Source organism: Fulmarus glacialis, unplaced genomic scaffold, assembly GCF_000690835.1.
Source record: "Fulmarus glacialis isolate BGI_N327 unplaced genomic scaffold, ASM69083v1 scaffold15078, whole genome shotgun sequence".
In the NCBI taxonomy this organism is placed as follows: Eukaryota; Metazoa; Chordata; class Aves; order Procellariiformes; family Procellariidae; genus Fulmarus; species Fulmarus glacialis.
Window position 1 is genome coordinate 58,781 of NW_009227972.1, and position 15,150 is coordinate 73,930.

A 15,150-nucleotide genomic window follows, 5' to 3' on the forward strand; every position below is an offset into this window, starting at 1 on the left:
AGGACCTAGATAAGCTCCCTTTGGAGTCAGGAAGCCTCTGCATCAAAACTAATAAGCAGCAGGACAGCACAGGCAGTAGCCCTCAGAAAATATGTGGTAAAGTCGTAAATTCATAAGAAAACCTCTACAGCAAATTTTTCGGGGATGATGTATTGTTCGTTACCTGCTAGCCCTGGGACTTATTAGCCCTAGCTACTCCAGTGATGGGCTTATTAGAATAAAGAGGAAGAGCACAGAAGTTGATGACTAATGCCCTTGGTTTGCCAGCGAGAGAAAGGAACGAACGGTTTTTCATGTCAGAATGTAATAATTAAAAAATTAAATCGGTGCATAGAAGAGATGATTTTGGTTTTTGCAGCTCTCGCCCCGCTCTTATCAGAGCGAACAGTTGCTTTTTGTGGGACTAATTAAACAAAACTGAATTGCAGGCAGCTCTCCTGTGAGTAGAGTACCCGAGATAGGTTGGCCTGCTAAGGCAGCTCTTGAATTAATTTTCTCTTCCTTTACCCTGCAGCAGCAGTTCTAATTAATAAGTTAACACGTTACTGGCTGAAGGGAAATGCACTTACAAGGTCCCCCAGGAAGTGTTTGTGCTAATGAGATGGGTTTTGAGGCCACTGTAAGAAAACATACTTTCAGCAACTGTCAGAAAACTGGGAAGCTCTTGCAAGGAGGTGAATGTCTTAAGTTTGCACTCGAGCATTGAGTTTTCTAGTTTCTGTTTTCAAGCGTCAGCTCATGTCTGTCTGCCAGATGATTAGTTGCAGATTTGATGAAACACTAAAAATACTGTGTCCCTGCATTTAGAAGAGTTTCTTTTTCATTATTTACATCTTATGTGTACGATATATGACATTATGTGCAAAGTATAAAATAATTGCATTCTGTGTATATCTTTGTGTATATTTCTGTGAGATAAAAATGCTTAATACCCTCAAGCAGTGAAGAGAATCCAGTCTATGGTGAAAACCCTGTTTCGATACCTCACCAACACATTACAGGCCAGTGCAGAAGACGAATAGTGCCCTAATTAAAACAGCTGGAGAAGCCTGCATAAGCAGAATTAATTAGATTATTTGGACACAGAGCTAGGGTGAATTTCTTGGTTCTTCCCCAAGGTGCTTCTGAAATAAATTGCTGGAAAGGTGGAGCTTCAAAACATCTGTAGTTGATTGTGTGTGATACACATATACGATGTATATAGCTAGAGTCACTAGGTCACAGGTCTCTGCATATTTGTAGACTTTAAATAAAAATATGTAGTACAGGGTGATTAGCCCAGGTGAATCAACGGAGCAGCTCATCGGTGCTGCTTCCAAGACCTGAGATGGCAAATGCAGAATTAGTTCAGGATCACAGCCCTGCTGAAAGCAAAGGAAGAGCAGCTTCGGGTTAGGAAGCACATAGACTGCTTTGCAGTAAGTGGATCTACTGGTGCACCTTCCTTCTACACTCCATCATCTCCTCCTACTGGCTTTCAGTCTCCTCCCCTCTTGCCAGAGGCCTTTCATCTACCCTGCATGTCATGATGGTGTTTGCCTGAAAAATGACCTGCAGAATGACTTCATTTCTCAGCCACGGTTTTACTTCTGATTGACTTTTTCAAACTTTCATTGAAGGTGGGATTTGAAATGTCATTGCTAGACCTATTATTTGTTACATATACTTTCTGGAAACACATGGCAATTGTGGCTTAAAGAAGTGGCAAAAAAGAAAATATTTTGGTTTTAAAAGACAGTATTATATGCCACAAGTCATGTTTCCTGTTTACTTTCTCAGGTAATTAGAACCAGGCTTGTATTCTGATAGGAATATTTGAACAAGCATTCATGGTAAAAATCCACTCAGTTTTCCAAGTTTGCTTTGCAAATGTTTTTGTTAGGTTGGCAGGAGAGGAAACCTTGTAAGCTTCTGAGGGAACTGGAGCTCTTTGCCCTCCTTGTGGCATCCTCGGTGTGGTGTTATACAGTTGTCTGCTGGTCTTTCATCCTGCTTCATCTGATGGTGTGCAGGACTCGTGCTGTAAGTGCTTTGGCCACTTGCTAGTATTTCCAATTGTCACAAGTCGAAGCTGTGTAATTCTTGCAATTTCCTGAATGCTAAGGCATTAGGAAATCTGTAGATGGAGAGAAACATTTTGTGTAAAATATTATCATTTGCTTCATGCAAGCCTGTCTGTTACATGTTTTCTTTAACAGGATGAGCACTAAAAGTAAGGTTCAGAAGACGGGTCTTACATTTTTAATCCTTCATGAAGGAAGGTGTGATGGGAATTACAGTGTGATGGGAATTACAGCATAACAACTTTCTGTTTTGTTTTTCTTATACCAAGAGGCGGGAAAAAAAAAAAAAGGCCTGATAAGAATGTAGCCCCCAGGTATCTTTAACTGAAAATTGATCCTGGTATAGCATAAGAAGGAAAATAAATCAAAATTCAGTAAATGCAGGTATGAGCATCTCTTAAAGACTTTTTCGACAATATATAGACTAATCAGAAAGCTTTTACCTCTAGTTGGTATGAAATTCCAGCTCTTAATATTGTATTGTCATTGGATGCCAGTATGGCAAATTTTGCCATAGTATTAAGTATGAAGTATTAAGTATTAAGATGAATTCCCTTCATTTTTTTCTCAGTCTTCAGAGTTTTATTTGAAATGGGATTGCGAAGACTGATACAACAGTAGATTTTTTTCCCTTTCTGATAGCCTAGGAGATGGTAATAGGTATGGGATCCTCCAGAGGGACATTGGAGAAATGGATTGAAACATAAATGTGAAAATTCTTGCACCCTGCCTTGGAGATTGAGCGCAGGCAGCCTCAGAGGTCACCTGAAAGGAGTTTCGCTACTGTAAAGCTGGAATGTTGATGGCTTAGAGATGTACAGGCCAGGATGTCTAAAGTACCTCAGGTTTTCTGCAGGTGTTCTGATCAGTTTTTGAAATTGGAGAACTGTAATGCAGCCAGAATAGAAAGGACTTGGTTAATGGAAAGTGTTAGCTTGTTTATTTTTGTGGAGAAATGCTATTATGCTTAAATATAAAACATTATCTGTTAAAATTCTAGGGGAAAAATTATAATTCTGATGATATTTTAAATTTATCTCAATTTTTCGTGGCTTTTTTTTGGTGTGAGGAATTCTTAAATTTCATAGCTATAATCTAGATTTGGATTTGAATGCTAGTATTAGTTGAAAAAGAAATAAAGGTAGACTGAGGAAATCCTGGTTGTGATAAAGGATATGAATTTAAAGTTAATCTTTTTTGGTCATTTTACTGTTAATTTTTATTTCAAGTGAGTTTAGTCTTTGTCTGAAATGCATATTATCCTGAAGCAGGAGCTTTTTTGTCATTGTTAGTATAAAACATTAGGTAGATTGTCTATGAATTTTCATGTGTGTATTCCATTTCAAGAGTTCAGTAGCTCTTTTTGTAATGCCTGCTTTAACTTGTTTATTATTTGTTTCCTTTATCTTCACAAAGTATTTCATAGACCTGTTTAACAGAATAAGAATAGAACAAAGGTGAATGTATTTAAATTGGATCTACGTTTTCTTCAGGCAGTAGAAAACTCTTTACTATAACAAGTTTTTATTGTAATTGCATCTCTGATTACCATGATGATACTATAAATAGTTGTATTTAGGAAATTGTGATACACAGCACAGACGGAATTTAATTTCTGTGGAAACTGCTTATCTTCTCTCTCTTTTTCTCTTCCCATCTTCCTTCTCTGCTGTCCCCTTCTGCATTTCCTTCCCCGCCAACTAAACAGAGTAAAGATGGTGACGTTTTAAATGTCAATTGCCATCAAGATTTTTTAAGGCAAATTTGTGTGATTATATGCCTGGCGCAGGGAAGATTATTGAAGTTAGTGTGTGCTTAGTGCCATCTAATATGTAGCCAATTTGCATGTTGCCGAAGCCTAGAGATGTCTCCTGAACGAATAAGGTTACTCCTTATCCTCATCTCTCACTTCCTCATCATCTCTGGTGTGTCTTTTTAACAAGACTAATAATACGAGTACAGCAGTTTGAAGGAACTGAAGAGCTTAGTGAAGGATAATAGGATGTAGTGCTTTTTGCTGTCGTATCGCTTGTTCCAATCAAGCCTGGGCTGATAATGTAGAAGCTGAAGATAGTTGCCATCAAAGAGCTGTCAGGTCGTGTCAGTCCAATTACACCTGCAGCGCCGTACCTGGTACCCGGGTCAGTGGCTTTATTAGCAAGGCCAGAAATGTGGAGACCTCGCTGCTCCCCGACCCCGCGTGGGTGCTTGTGAAACAAGCAGGTGGGAAGCGCCTGCTCCTGTCAACTGTGCGCAGCAGTTGAGTACTATGGGTGATGTTCTGGTCCCTTTCATTCACCTGGGTGTATTTAATAAATAATTGATCAGAAGTCGGGACCCCTCTTCTCACCCACCAAAACCAGAGCTCTGCAGTTCCTAACGCAGATCGCGCTAAAGCATAACTGCTTCGCGGCAGCCATCAGAAGGTCATTTCTTGGTCCCTTTCCCCTTCCTTTTCTAGCACCTTGGCTCTCCAGCCCTTTCCCCCCCTCCTCATTAGGCTGTGGAGGCTCGTTTAGCACAGTTCAGCCACTGCTTCTGTGCTGACACGTATCGTGTGGCTGCCGTTCAGCAAGGCTGGCAGTGTGGCCTGTGGAGTATGTTCAGAGGGGAAAAAAGCCCTGCTGGTTTTGCCGATTGGAAGTGAGCTGTCATCTTGTAATGGCTTGCTGGAAACAAGGGATATGGAGTACATGTTACCGGAAATACTCATCTTGATGAGATGCAAGAAATACATGCTGTTGCATTTGGGCCCAAAGCCATTTTCATGTGATGGTACCTTATATCTGCTGAGAAAAATTATACAAGTTTAGGGGTAATCGCTTCAAGGCTGTGGCTGATGGTGCAGTCAAATGAAGTGCTCCTGAATCCTTCCAGATAAGGGCTGGTTTAAATAAGGGTCACAGTTCACCTTATGCATTGTTATATGAATAGATGGTTGTCCGAAAGTTGGGCACGTCTAACAGTTTCTGTTGTACTCAAAGATTTATTCCCACCGGGAATGGTGGGTACTAATGGCATTTAAAAATCCTCTGTTTTTTTTTTTTTAAGTGAATGGCAAGATAGTCAGAATGCTTCAGAAAAATGTGGCTTCCCTTGTGCATGGGAATGCTGTTTTTGGTGCAGGTTTGGTCATAGTGAGAGCTTCGGACTTTATTGCTTCTGTCCCATATGACAAATGTCATAAATTTGTCATAAAGACTTAGTCTCCAAGCCTGCTATAAACTAAAATTATTCAAATCTGAAGGCATTTAGGGTTTGGTGGTAGGGCTGGTAAAAATGTTTACAGAATTAGAATGCCTTTATTCTTGGTATGGGAGCGTGTTTTGTCATTCTGGCTTCACTGTTTGGCTGGTAGGTTTCAGATGTAAGTTATATTACAATAGTCTTTTGTAAGATGCTTAGCTGGTGCATTTAATTAGAAGCAAATATATACCTGACTCCAGACAGAGATAAGAAAGAAAAGATAGTATGTCCTACTTTTGAGTGCAAAATACCAAGAAATAGAAAATTTTGTTTAGTGTAGAATTGGAACACTACAGTGACAAGTAAGGGAATGTATGTGTTTTTCTCAGGAGCAGAAAAAAATAGAAACTTTAAAGATAAGGCATCTTTTTCCAGAAGCTAAGGTGAAAGAGTGGTAATGACTGCAGTCTCTTTGTACTCAGAATCATTGGCAGAAGACACCTTCAAGTTTCTTGCTTTAATATACTCTTCTGTTATATTTTAACAGAAAATATTTGGAAAAAAACAGTGTTTTTGTCCTCTACTAAACCACTTCAGTTACCGACTTCTTTGCAAAAGTGATGCATACAGTGTGGGGGTGTTTTCTCAGTAAATACGCAGATAATGATTCTCTTCCCTGCAAGAAGAAAATTGGGAGGCTGGTGTTCATAGTGTACCCTATACTTGAAGGAATAGTAGAGCTGTGTGTCAATCCCTTATGCTTTCAGTCTGGAAGAGGGATGGCAATCTCCACTGTTCAGTGGGAGCTTGTGTACATGGGAACGCATGTGCACCCATTCAGTTAAGAAGAAAGGAGGTGGGAAGAAGCACTTGTGTAAATGGTACTTGTGTGGCCTTGCTTTGAGCAGGGTGTTGGTCCAGATGACATTCAGGGTCCTCTCCATCCTAAGTTTTTTTTATGATTCTGAATAAAATATCTGTAAGAATTGAGCTAGTTAATTCTAGTTCTGAGGAACCTGGGTACAGATAATTAGTTTCTACATCACAAGAACCTGGAAAAACTGTCTTCAGTAATGTTTGTGCTGCATTTTTGTGATGGCTAATGAGCATGTGTTTGTATATATACATAAAATACATGGGTATACTCTTTAATTTTGTTTATGAACCTGGAGACAGGCAGTGACCCAGTTTGCTCAGATATGATACCATTACCATGGCAGAAGATCAGTAGAACTCCATTTAATGGCACTGCTTATAATAAAAACAATAGCTTAATAATTATCATAATAATGAATCATGAAAAGTAACTTTAAGGATTTCTTTATAGTGAAACTATTTGCTGTTAGAGTATTTTTCTGATGGTTCAAAAGAGCGAAACTGGAAGAGATGGATGGACTGCTAATTGACCAAATGCTGTCTCAGTTTGAAATCTGCTGAGGCTGAAAATGATGGAGATCATAAATCAGCAGGTAGCAGTCAGACTTGCATAAAATCAGCGGGCATTCTCCCAGTTTGTGCACGGTGACATAGAGCCCCACAGGTATTGAATGTTAAAAGGGTGCTAAGAAATAGCCACAGACCTAAGGAAGGATTTCAGTTGGCATCTCTTGGCCATCTCAGCATCAGTAGGCAGCCTGGAAATAGGACTCTTGTGTTGTTCCCCCATATCATTCCCCAAACTGGGTGCACTATATTTGTTCACCGTAAATAAATAGAAAGTTTTGATCAACAGTACTTGCACTGTAAAACTTCTTTTCACAAAAAGCTATGTTCAAGCAAAACCGTAGCATGAATTGTGTTTGAGCATTCATTTTCTTCCCTGTACTCTATTAGGCAAGCGGTGGTTAAAGGCTCCCTTCCACATCCTTTTGCTTTGACGCTGTTTGGGGACACGTTGTACTGGACTGACTGGAACACGCATTCGATCTTGGCCTGCAGCAAGTACTCCGGGGAGGACCTGCGTGAAATACATTCCAACATCTTCTCTCCCATGGATATCCATGCTTTCAGCCAAAAGAGGCAGCCAAATGGTAAGCTGTCTTGCTTTCTTTTTTTAACTGTAAGTTGGAACTGATTTGCAAAAATCTTAATTAATCTTTCTGTATGGCGGTGGGTGGCTTCACTCACGTCATGATACAATTTTTCCAATGCAGAGATTGGGAAAAGACCCAAAGAGAAACCAAATATTCTCTACATTGTTTTTTTAAGTTTAAAAAAAAAAATCTCTTGCTTTTTTTCTGCCTGCCACATTTGTCCTGTTGTATTCCTTTTTCTATTTCATGTGCCATAACTTTAGGCAACGTGGTATTTTTATTTTTTCCAAGTAGTAGTTCCTGAATGGAAAGTAGTGTTAATTTGGCAGATGATATTAAGCAAGACTAGTTCTGTGTAATAACCACTGTCTTAACCATTGTGTTAATTTACTGTGTTTGCATTTTGTTCTTATATATACAATCTACTATACATTCAGTACCGACATGCTGAATAGTTTGTGAAAATGAGAAGGGCAGAGCTGAAACAAGGCTCTTGTTTAGAGCTAAGTGTTACTTCCCCAAGAAAGGAAACGTTCAACATCCATGCATTTTGGTACCATAAATACTCCACTACTCAACACTTGGAATTAATTTTTCCTTGTTCTGTGTTTATCATTTCCTTCTTTAATCTGTGTTGCTGCCACCGATTCTACCACTCAAATGCCGTATGTGTCTTAACACAGGAGATGAGGTCATTCGTTATCAGAAGCATTAATCTGTGCGATTTATGTTTAACAGCTACAAACCCATGTGGAATTAATAATGGTGGCTGCTCCCACTTGTGTTTGATGTCTCCTACCAAGCCCTCTTATCAGTGTGCATGTCCCACTGGTGTGAAACTCCTTGAGAATGGAAAGACCTGCAAAGATGGTAGGCTTTGTTTTTAAAAATCCTTTTAGATTAAGCACAAAGTAGTTTTTGGAGGGAAAGGGGTTCTTCCAGCTTCACTACATAATGCATATTAGGGGTGGCAAATTATGGAATGATGCATGCTTTTGCAGTACAGATAAAAGTGATTGGAAAATGCCCTCTACTTTTCAAAAAACAAAGAGGCTTATGGCTGAAGAACAGGTTACCTCCAGTTACAAAATTTAGGTTGCAGTTCTGTCTCTCACTAATTCCCTGCAAGTTTTTGGGGGGCTCTGTTGTTCCATTTTCTTAGAGAAAATGATACCTACCTCCTCTGTTGTCTTTAAAATGTTTCTAACATTATTTTTCATGCATTTTTTCATGCATTTGGCTAATAGGATTGTACAATGAAAGCAATTCTTTTTTTTTTTTAAGATTAGATGTCCGTTTATTATATACACGTACACCCGGAATGTCTTTCAGTTCACATGGATAAAGTTAGGCACCTACATCTGTATATAGAACTGAAAAGAATGGCATAGTTTTTAGAGGTGTTGAAAGTGTTTCAGCCTTAAAACCCAAGATGGGATTGAGACTTAGGGCTGCTAGTGCTCACCCCAAACTGCTTTTAGTGTCTCATTGTGGGCTAATGTATATGATTTTAAGTTGTTATATTTTATAAGTATAGGTCTTGTGACATTGTGCTGTTGTTGCTGTAGTACATTAACAGGATCAAAATAAACACTGGGAGATAATTACCTCATTCATAAATAACCATCTTTTATGCAGATCACCTCTCTATGACAAAGGTGAATGGAGGAAGAAACAGAAAGAGCAGAATTTACTGTAAATAGGCTAAATAAAATGTGTACAGAAATAATTTTTGTTAAATTGTCATTTTATATTTTACAAATTCTTCTAGGCTTGTCAGCTACTGTTCAGTGTTTTCTTTAATTTCATGCTATTTCATGCTCTCTGCTGATTATTTTTGTGTGGCTATTTGTGTCTGTGTGAACCTTGTTGAAATAAATTGCTGCTTTTATGTGAAAAACTCAAGAGCAGCTCCCAAATTAGCCTTGCAGAATTATTTGTAAGAACTTACCAATACATGCACAACATGTTTTTCTTCCATTTCGCCAGCACAAGGAACAGGCTTTAATAATACTGCTCCAGGTTGGTCATTTAGTCAGAAATTCGTGTGCTTTTTTAAAAATACTTGATATGCTTGTGGCAGCAGATAGCTAAAGCAGTTTTTACCCAATACAGGCATGTTTCCAAAAGCAGTGCTACACAAAAAGTCCGTGTGGGGGACGGGGAGTGGTAGAAGGTTTGATCACTTGCCAAGCAAAGGTAGAAAGGTAAGGCAGCAGAGGCTGAAGTACTAAGCACAACAGTTGGTACAAGCCTTGGAGAGATCAAGAGAGAAATTGCTTCCCTTTGACTTACTGCTGATAGGAAAAGGGCCAGGAACTTCAGGCAAGAGGGGCTGTATCTTTTTGCTCCCTGTGTGCTGTGTTCCAAGGAACAGGTTGTTGTATCATAGAAGTGCTCGCTTCCCTGCTCAGGTTCAGCCCCGTGTCTTCATGGACCCAACCTACCACCCAGGTTAACTGCCCTGTGCTGAAGTGCTGAATGGCACCTTTCTAGTGTATCAAAGTAAATTACCAGAAGCAGGTAGAGGAATGGTATTTAAAAAAAAAACAAACCCAAAACCTTATTAAAAGGACTTTAACTTCTCATGCAGAGATACTCAAAATTATCAGTTCACTTTCTCAGCCATTCCTTATGTCTCAGAATTTATAGCTATTGCTCTTTTCTCCCACTCCCTGAACACATGAGAAGCCAAATTGTATGTTCCCAGTCAGCCATAAAGTATATTTGGCTCACAAAATACAGCTCCCATTTTATCAGAAATTTTGTTAATCAATTTACTACAGCATGTTGTCCATCTATATGCAAAAAACTTTATATAAGAACATTTATTTATCTTATGCTTGTTAATATAATGTTGCATTTTTAACCACCATTCTGCTATTGCATCTTTACAAAACACTCTGCCCCTCCCTTTTCAAGAAGAGAAATGGAGGGGAGGGGGGGTGCACACAGAAAACTGAGTCTGTGTTTATTTAGCTCAGTGAGTGTTGCATACCACTGCTTCTTGGACTTAGAAACGAGTTAGCATGTAACCCAAGTGAAACAACCTACTATGCATCAGATCCATTGATCTCACTTAACTTCGATGATCCCATGTAGAGCTAACTTCTGGGAGGAGTGTGAGGAAGCTTCAGGTTCAGCATTTAGAGCTGAGCTTACACCGAAATAATGAAATATTTTTGACGGTTTTTTCACTCTTCTTACTGAAGAGAGGTGCAGGTGGTAGGCTTATGGCTTTGGCGAGTGACGTACAACTTTCCAGAGCTCTTCAAGGCAGAGATTCACTGGAATTTCTTCTCGTACTTGTGAAGGCTGCAGTTATTGATTCAGGGAAGGGAGGAGAGCATGGCAGTCGAACAGAGCCAGACTAGCCACAGACCAGATTTCGAGATGTAAATCTGTACATGTTTGTGTGTTAACTACCTTTCTTAGGCTGCTCAGTGACCCTGGGGAAGTACATTTATTTTATTTTTTTCAGGTGTGTGGGGTGGGGGGTTGGTTGTGGTTTCTTGGGTTGTTTTTTTCCCTTTGTATTTGCCTGTTTACTGTATCTGCTGTGAAAACAGAGCTGAACCCTGAGAACTGAGCATTTTTACCTTGGATTGTTTCAGTATATATCTATTATGCCGCAATAGACTGAAACACCAAGTGATTAAATCTCTGTTTGCAATTAGAACATATATATGACTTTTGGGAAAGGAAGGAGGGGGAATGACTTACAGGTGAAGAAAGGTGAAAAATGAGGCTAAGAGTTTTTCTTCTTTAAGACCGTTCTGTCTTCTAGCAGTAGACTAAAATCAGACTGGTTCCTAAACCGAATTGTTTTATGCTGAAAGGAGCCTCTTTGAGGAGAGAACTCCATTTCATGCTGTGCTGATGAGAGCACCAGCCTGGACTGGAAAGATTTTGACGAGTGAATTTTGAGTGCGTGTTTGTGGTGTTTGCAGTGCTTTGGCATTGACAGATGATCCTTGCAGCCAAAGGTGAGGCTGGCTGACCCTCCCTGAGCAGTTTCCATGACAACCTAGCATTTTTGAATAATCTTGGTTTATAGGAAATCTTTTCCTCCCTCCCCTTTCTCCCAGTGTTACTTTCTCTGTTTTTTGTAGGTTTTTTTTTCATCACACCTTAGAGGAGTTTTACCATTTCTTGTGAGGGCTATGAATAGAATACACCCCCCCCTTCCCCCCCCCCCCCATTTAGAAACACTTCTCCGTAGTGTTTCAGGAAAGGGTGATAACTTGGAATAAAATTAGCTATTTTTCTAATAACTGATAATACTGGCTGGTTGTTCATGTCTTAATTTCTATTCCCCTTACAAAACAAGACATTTATTTAACTGAGATCTGGGCTTGTAGCAAGCTCTTGGCTACCCCATTGTCTAGGTGAAGGTTTGTAAATCCCTGTCCCTCAAAGAAAAGAGAGGCAGAATAAGCAGTTTTCATGGCCAGCTATTCCTCGGTCAGTAATGTCCGAAGCAAAGACTCCTATTTGAGCACCCAGGTACTTCTACCAGGGGGCTTTTACCTACTGTTGTCATATTCTTGATAATTTATTGTCCTCTTCTGCAGGACATACTGGGATTTCTTTTTTTCAGTGTTATAGGCACTGCTGTTCTGAGTTTGGCAGTGCTACGTTTAAATGACCTGTTTGATAGTCATTTTTATAAGAAAATTTAGGTTTGTCTTACAAGTTTGTCATTGGAGTTACATTCTTATTAGTGCTCAAAGATCTCTCTGTGCATGTGCTCAGCTTCTGACTTTGCCTGTAGTGAATTTTACTTATTTCCCACATTTGCTACTACCAGTACAGATTGTGGTTTGTACTGAGAAAACCAATGGTGACTTCAGCTGAGCAAGGAGATGCGAGTTTCCTCATGAAGAAAAAGCACTGCCTCAGACTTCCATTTCAGCCTTGCTTTGGCCATTCTGTTCTCTTCCAGGAAAAAAGTCTTTATTTTGCCCATGGATGCTCTCATCTTATTTCCTTTGTAGGCCTGGAGGCAGTAATCAGAAATTTGCACTTCCTTTTGCAATTCAGGGCTGCCCCATGGGAAATGTGCTTTGTCAGGAGTAGCCAGAACCCTGATTTGACTGCACAGATCAAGATGTTAATTTAACACCCTAATTCTTTCATTTCTTTTAAAGGAAAGAAAAAATCTATGATTAATTTCAGATACATGTCCTTTTGCCTTTGCAGTTTTAAGGTTGAGCTTGCCTAGATGAAAAAGTCTTGTTTGTATTATAGTATCAAAGGCTCTCTGACAACAGCAACTTTATAATTGGGGAAAGACATTTAGGAAAGAAATCTTTTAGTCAAATGTGTGGTAATTCTATTGAGGATGTGTTAACAATCTTGATTTCTCAGATACAGAGAATGCATTGTACGTGTTCTAGGTCTAGCACTTCTTATGTATGAATTCCTGAGCGTGTGTTTGTGTAGCTGTACTAGCCTCAGCAACCACTGATGGTTTTTAAGTTCAATAACTTATAAATGACTGAGGTCTGTATATCACTGAGAAGATGTAATTAATTGTAAAGGTTAGCAGTGCATTAGGCATTGGACTTTAAAGCTACGCCGTTGCATGTATCTGCATGCTTGCTCTGTTTCCGCTTTTCTCCCCCTTCCCTTAACTTCAACTAGCACATAGATTTAAATTATTTTGATTTTTAATACTGACTTTTTGAGGAAAGTATTAGTTCCAGGACTAATGTAATGTGCCATCCGTGAGCTTGTAATCCCAGCTTTCGAAGTGCTTAATAAAAGTAGGCTAAAGCTCTCAAAAATAAGAGTTTGGAGTAAAGCTTTTGTGTCCATATTTAGACATCTTAAGTAAAGGACTTGATTTTAGAAAAATTGCTAACTATCCTGAATACCCCATGACTTGAGGCACTGCTAAAAAGAATCTTGAACTTTGTCCCCAATTTGAATAATTTGGGAGAGTTTTTTTTTTAAATAAGTTATGGGTTGCTAAGATCACTTATGATTGTGTGGGAGATCAGCAAGGGGGGTGAGCAGAGGACCTGACTTTAAATATGGGACAGCAGTGTGCATACTCTGCCTGCAAGTATTTGCATCGGAACTTTGTGCACCATGGTTTGAAGGCTGTGAGCACGTACCCCCGCACCTGGTGGTCTGTGCCCTCAAACCCAGCGCTGTATTTGAGATGTGCTTTTGTCTACAGGCATGCTTGTGTTCGGTGCAGTAGAGAGAACCAGTAGTTAGAGAGAAGACAGCAGCATGGCCAGTAAACTCTGCTCCAAATCCCCTGTCTAGGCCAGTCCGTCCTTGCACGTGCAGTCCGAGGTGTCTAGGGGAGAAACTGCCTGAAGTCTGCACATGCATGCTGAGGGCAGAGCTCTGGTTGCAGCCTTGATGCACCTTTTGAAAGCATTTGAGCCAGCTGAGGTTTGAGGCGTTTTATATGTTCGTGGCTCATTCCAGTCTCCCAGTCAGTGCTGCTAAATTGAAAAAAAAGTTATGCTGGCATGCGACCTGCATTGTCTTTTCCTGCCTTTTCATTCTTTTTTTGAAATACAATTCCATACCCATGATGTTCTCCATCATGCTCATCATTAGAGGCAGGGTTTCTCTTGGAGAGGCAGAGTGAAGAAGTCTGGAGATCCTGCTGTCACATTTTAGCTTTTGCATCGTAACTGGTCTTTGGAATAGAAGTGAACAAAATTAATTGATTCTGTTATGTTCTGGCAACCTTGAGTACCTTGAGCAATCTTCTGACTGAGTGGTGATCAGTGCCTACCCAGGTAAACTTTGTGCAGCTGGTGTTGCCACAAGTGCAAATTGTTTGTTTTAGTTTTGAGACTGCCTTTTTTTCTTGACTGCTATCAAGGTGGTAATGGGATCAGTCCATAAATGTGCCCAGCTCTTGTATTTGCAATTTTTTGCTATTGTCAGGACAAGCCTTCTGAAGGCACTCAGAGTGATCTTTCCCCCAGCCTACCATGCTTCGCTGCTACTCCCTGAACAGAATCGCTGGTGATCTAACTAAGCAGCTGAGGTGTCGGTTTGCAAATGGGTGGGTAATAGCTCTAAAGTAAGCTTTAAACTTTTTATTGCTTGGTTGGAGGGCTGGGGGGTGGTGTTTTAGTGGGGGCTGGAATGTTAGCCAAGCCCGCAGAATAAAGACCATGAAATTCTTAGCTCAGGGATCCAGAATGCAACATGGGTTAGCTGAAAGCCAGTCATTTCCTGGTGCTGAATTAAAGCTTAGACAGAGTGAGTTATTTGACTAAAGAACAGTGTTGCAACCCACAAGCAGGATTCTGAAGCTGTTGAAATGAGTCGTCTTTGAGAAGAATTGGAAGGTCAGTTGGTCAATTTTAAGGGTGAGTTTCAACAAAGGCATGGTTGTACTCAACTCAACTGAGTTTTTCTGGGGACCTGGCATTGGTTCTTCAAAATGACTGTCAACTTCAGCTAGAGCACACAAATTATTTTTAAATTATGCCTTACACTTTTTCTATATATGGTAGACTATATATAGCTTTCTAACTGTTTAGAAATCTGAGGTTAGTGCGTTTGCTCAACCTTAATTTTACTAGATAATGCAAAAAGGTATTATTGTTTGAGTTTTTTAATATGATTTTCATAGTTTTGTTTAAAAGGTAAAGTGGATAAATGACTGTGAAGTTGGTGAGAAAGTACTGGAGATTTCCTTCTTACTTGAACCTAAATAGTTGGGGTTAGTTATGTATTAATACTTTATATGACCATAATGCAGCTGAATGCTTGGGTCTTGATGCTGAATTGTTTGATATATTTAGTAGCAACAAATACAGATGTACATATAGACTGCTGTGACAAGATTAGTTGCTTCTGTAATTACAGAAAAATCTTACTAACAT

General features: G+C 39.6%; 1 protein-coding gene across 1 annotated transcript in view; it reads left to right on the forward strand.

Annotated features, from left to right (window-relative positions):
* The window catches only part of LOC104080824 (low-density lipoprotein receptor-related protein 6-like), a gene marked incomplete at both ends in the record, with an annotated part of 60,075 nt that overhangs the window by 42,078 nt on the left and 2,847 nt on the right, over positions 1-15,150 (forward strand). Inside the window, one exon of the mRNA XM_009583344.1 lies at positions 7,083-7,279. Coding sequence (XP_009581639.1) covers positions 7,083-7,279 — 197 coding nt within the window. The remainder of the gene's footprint in view (positions 1-7,082; positions 7,280-15,150) is intronic.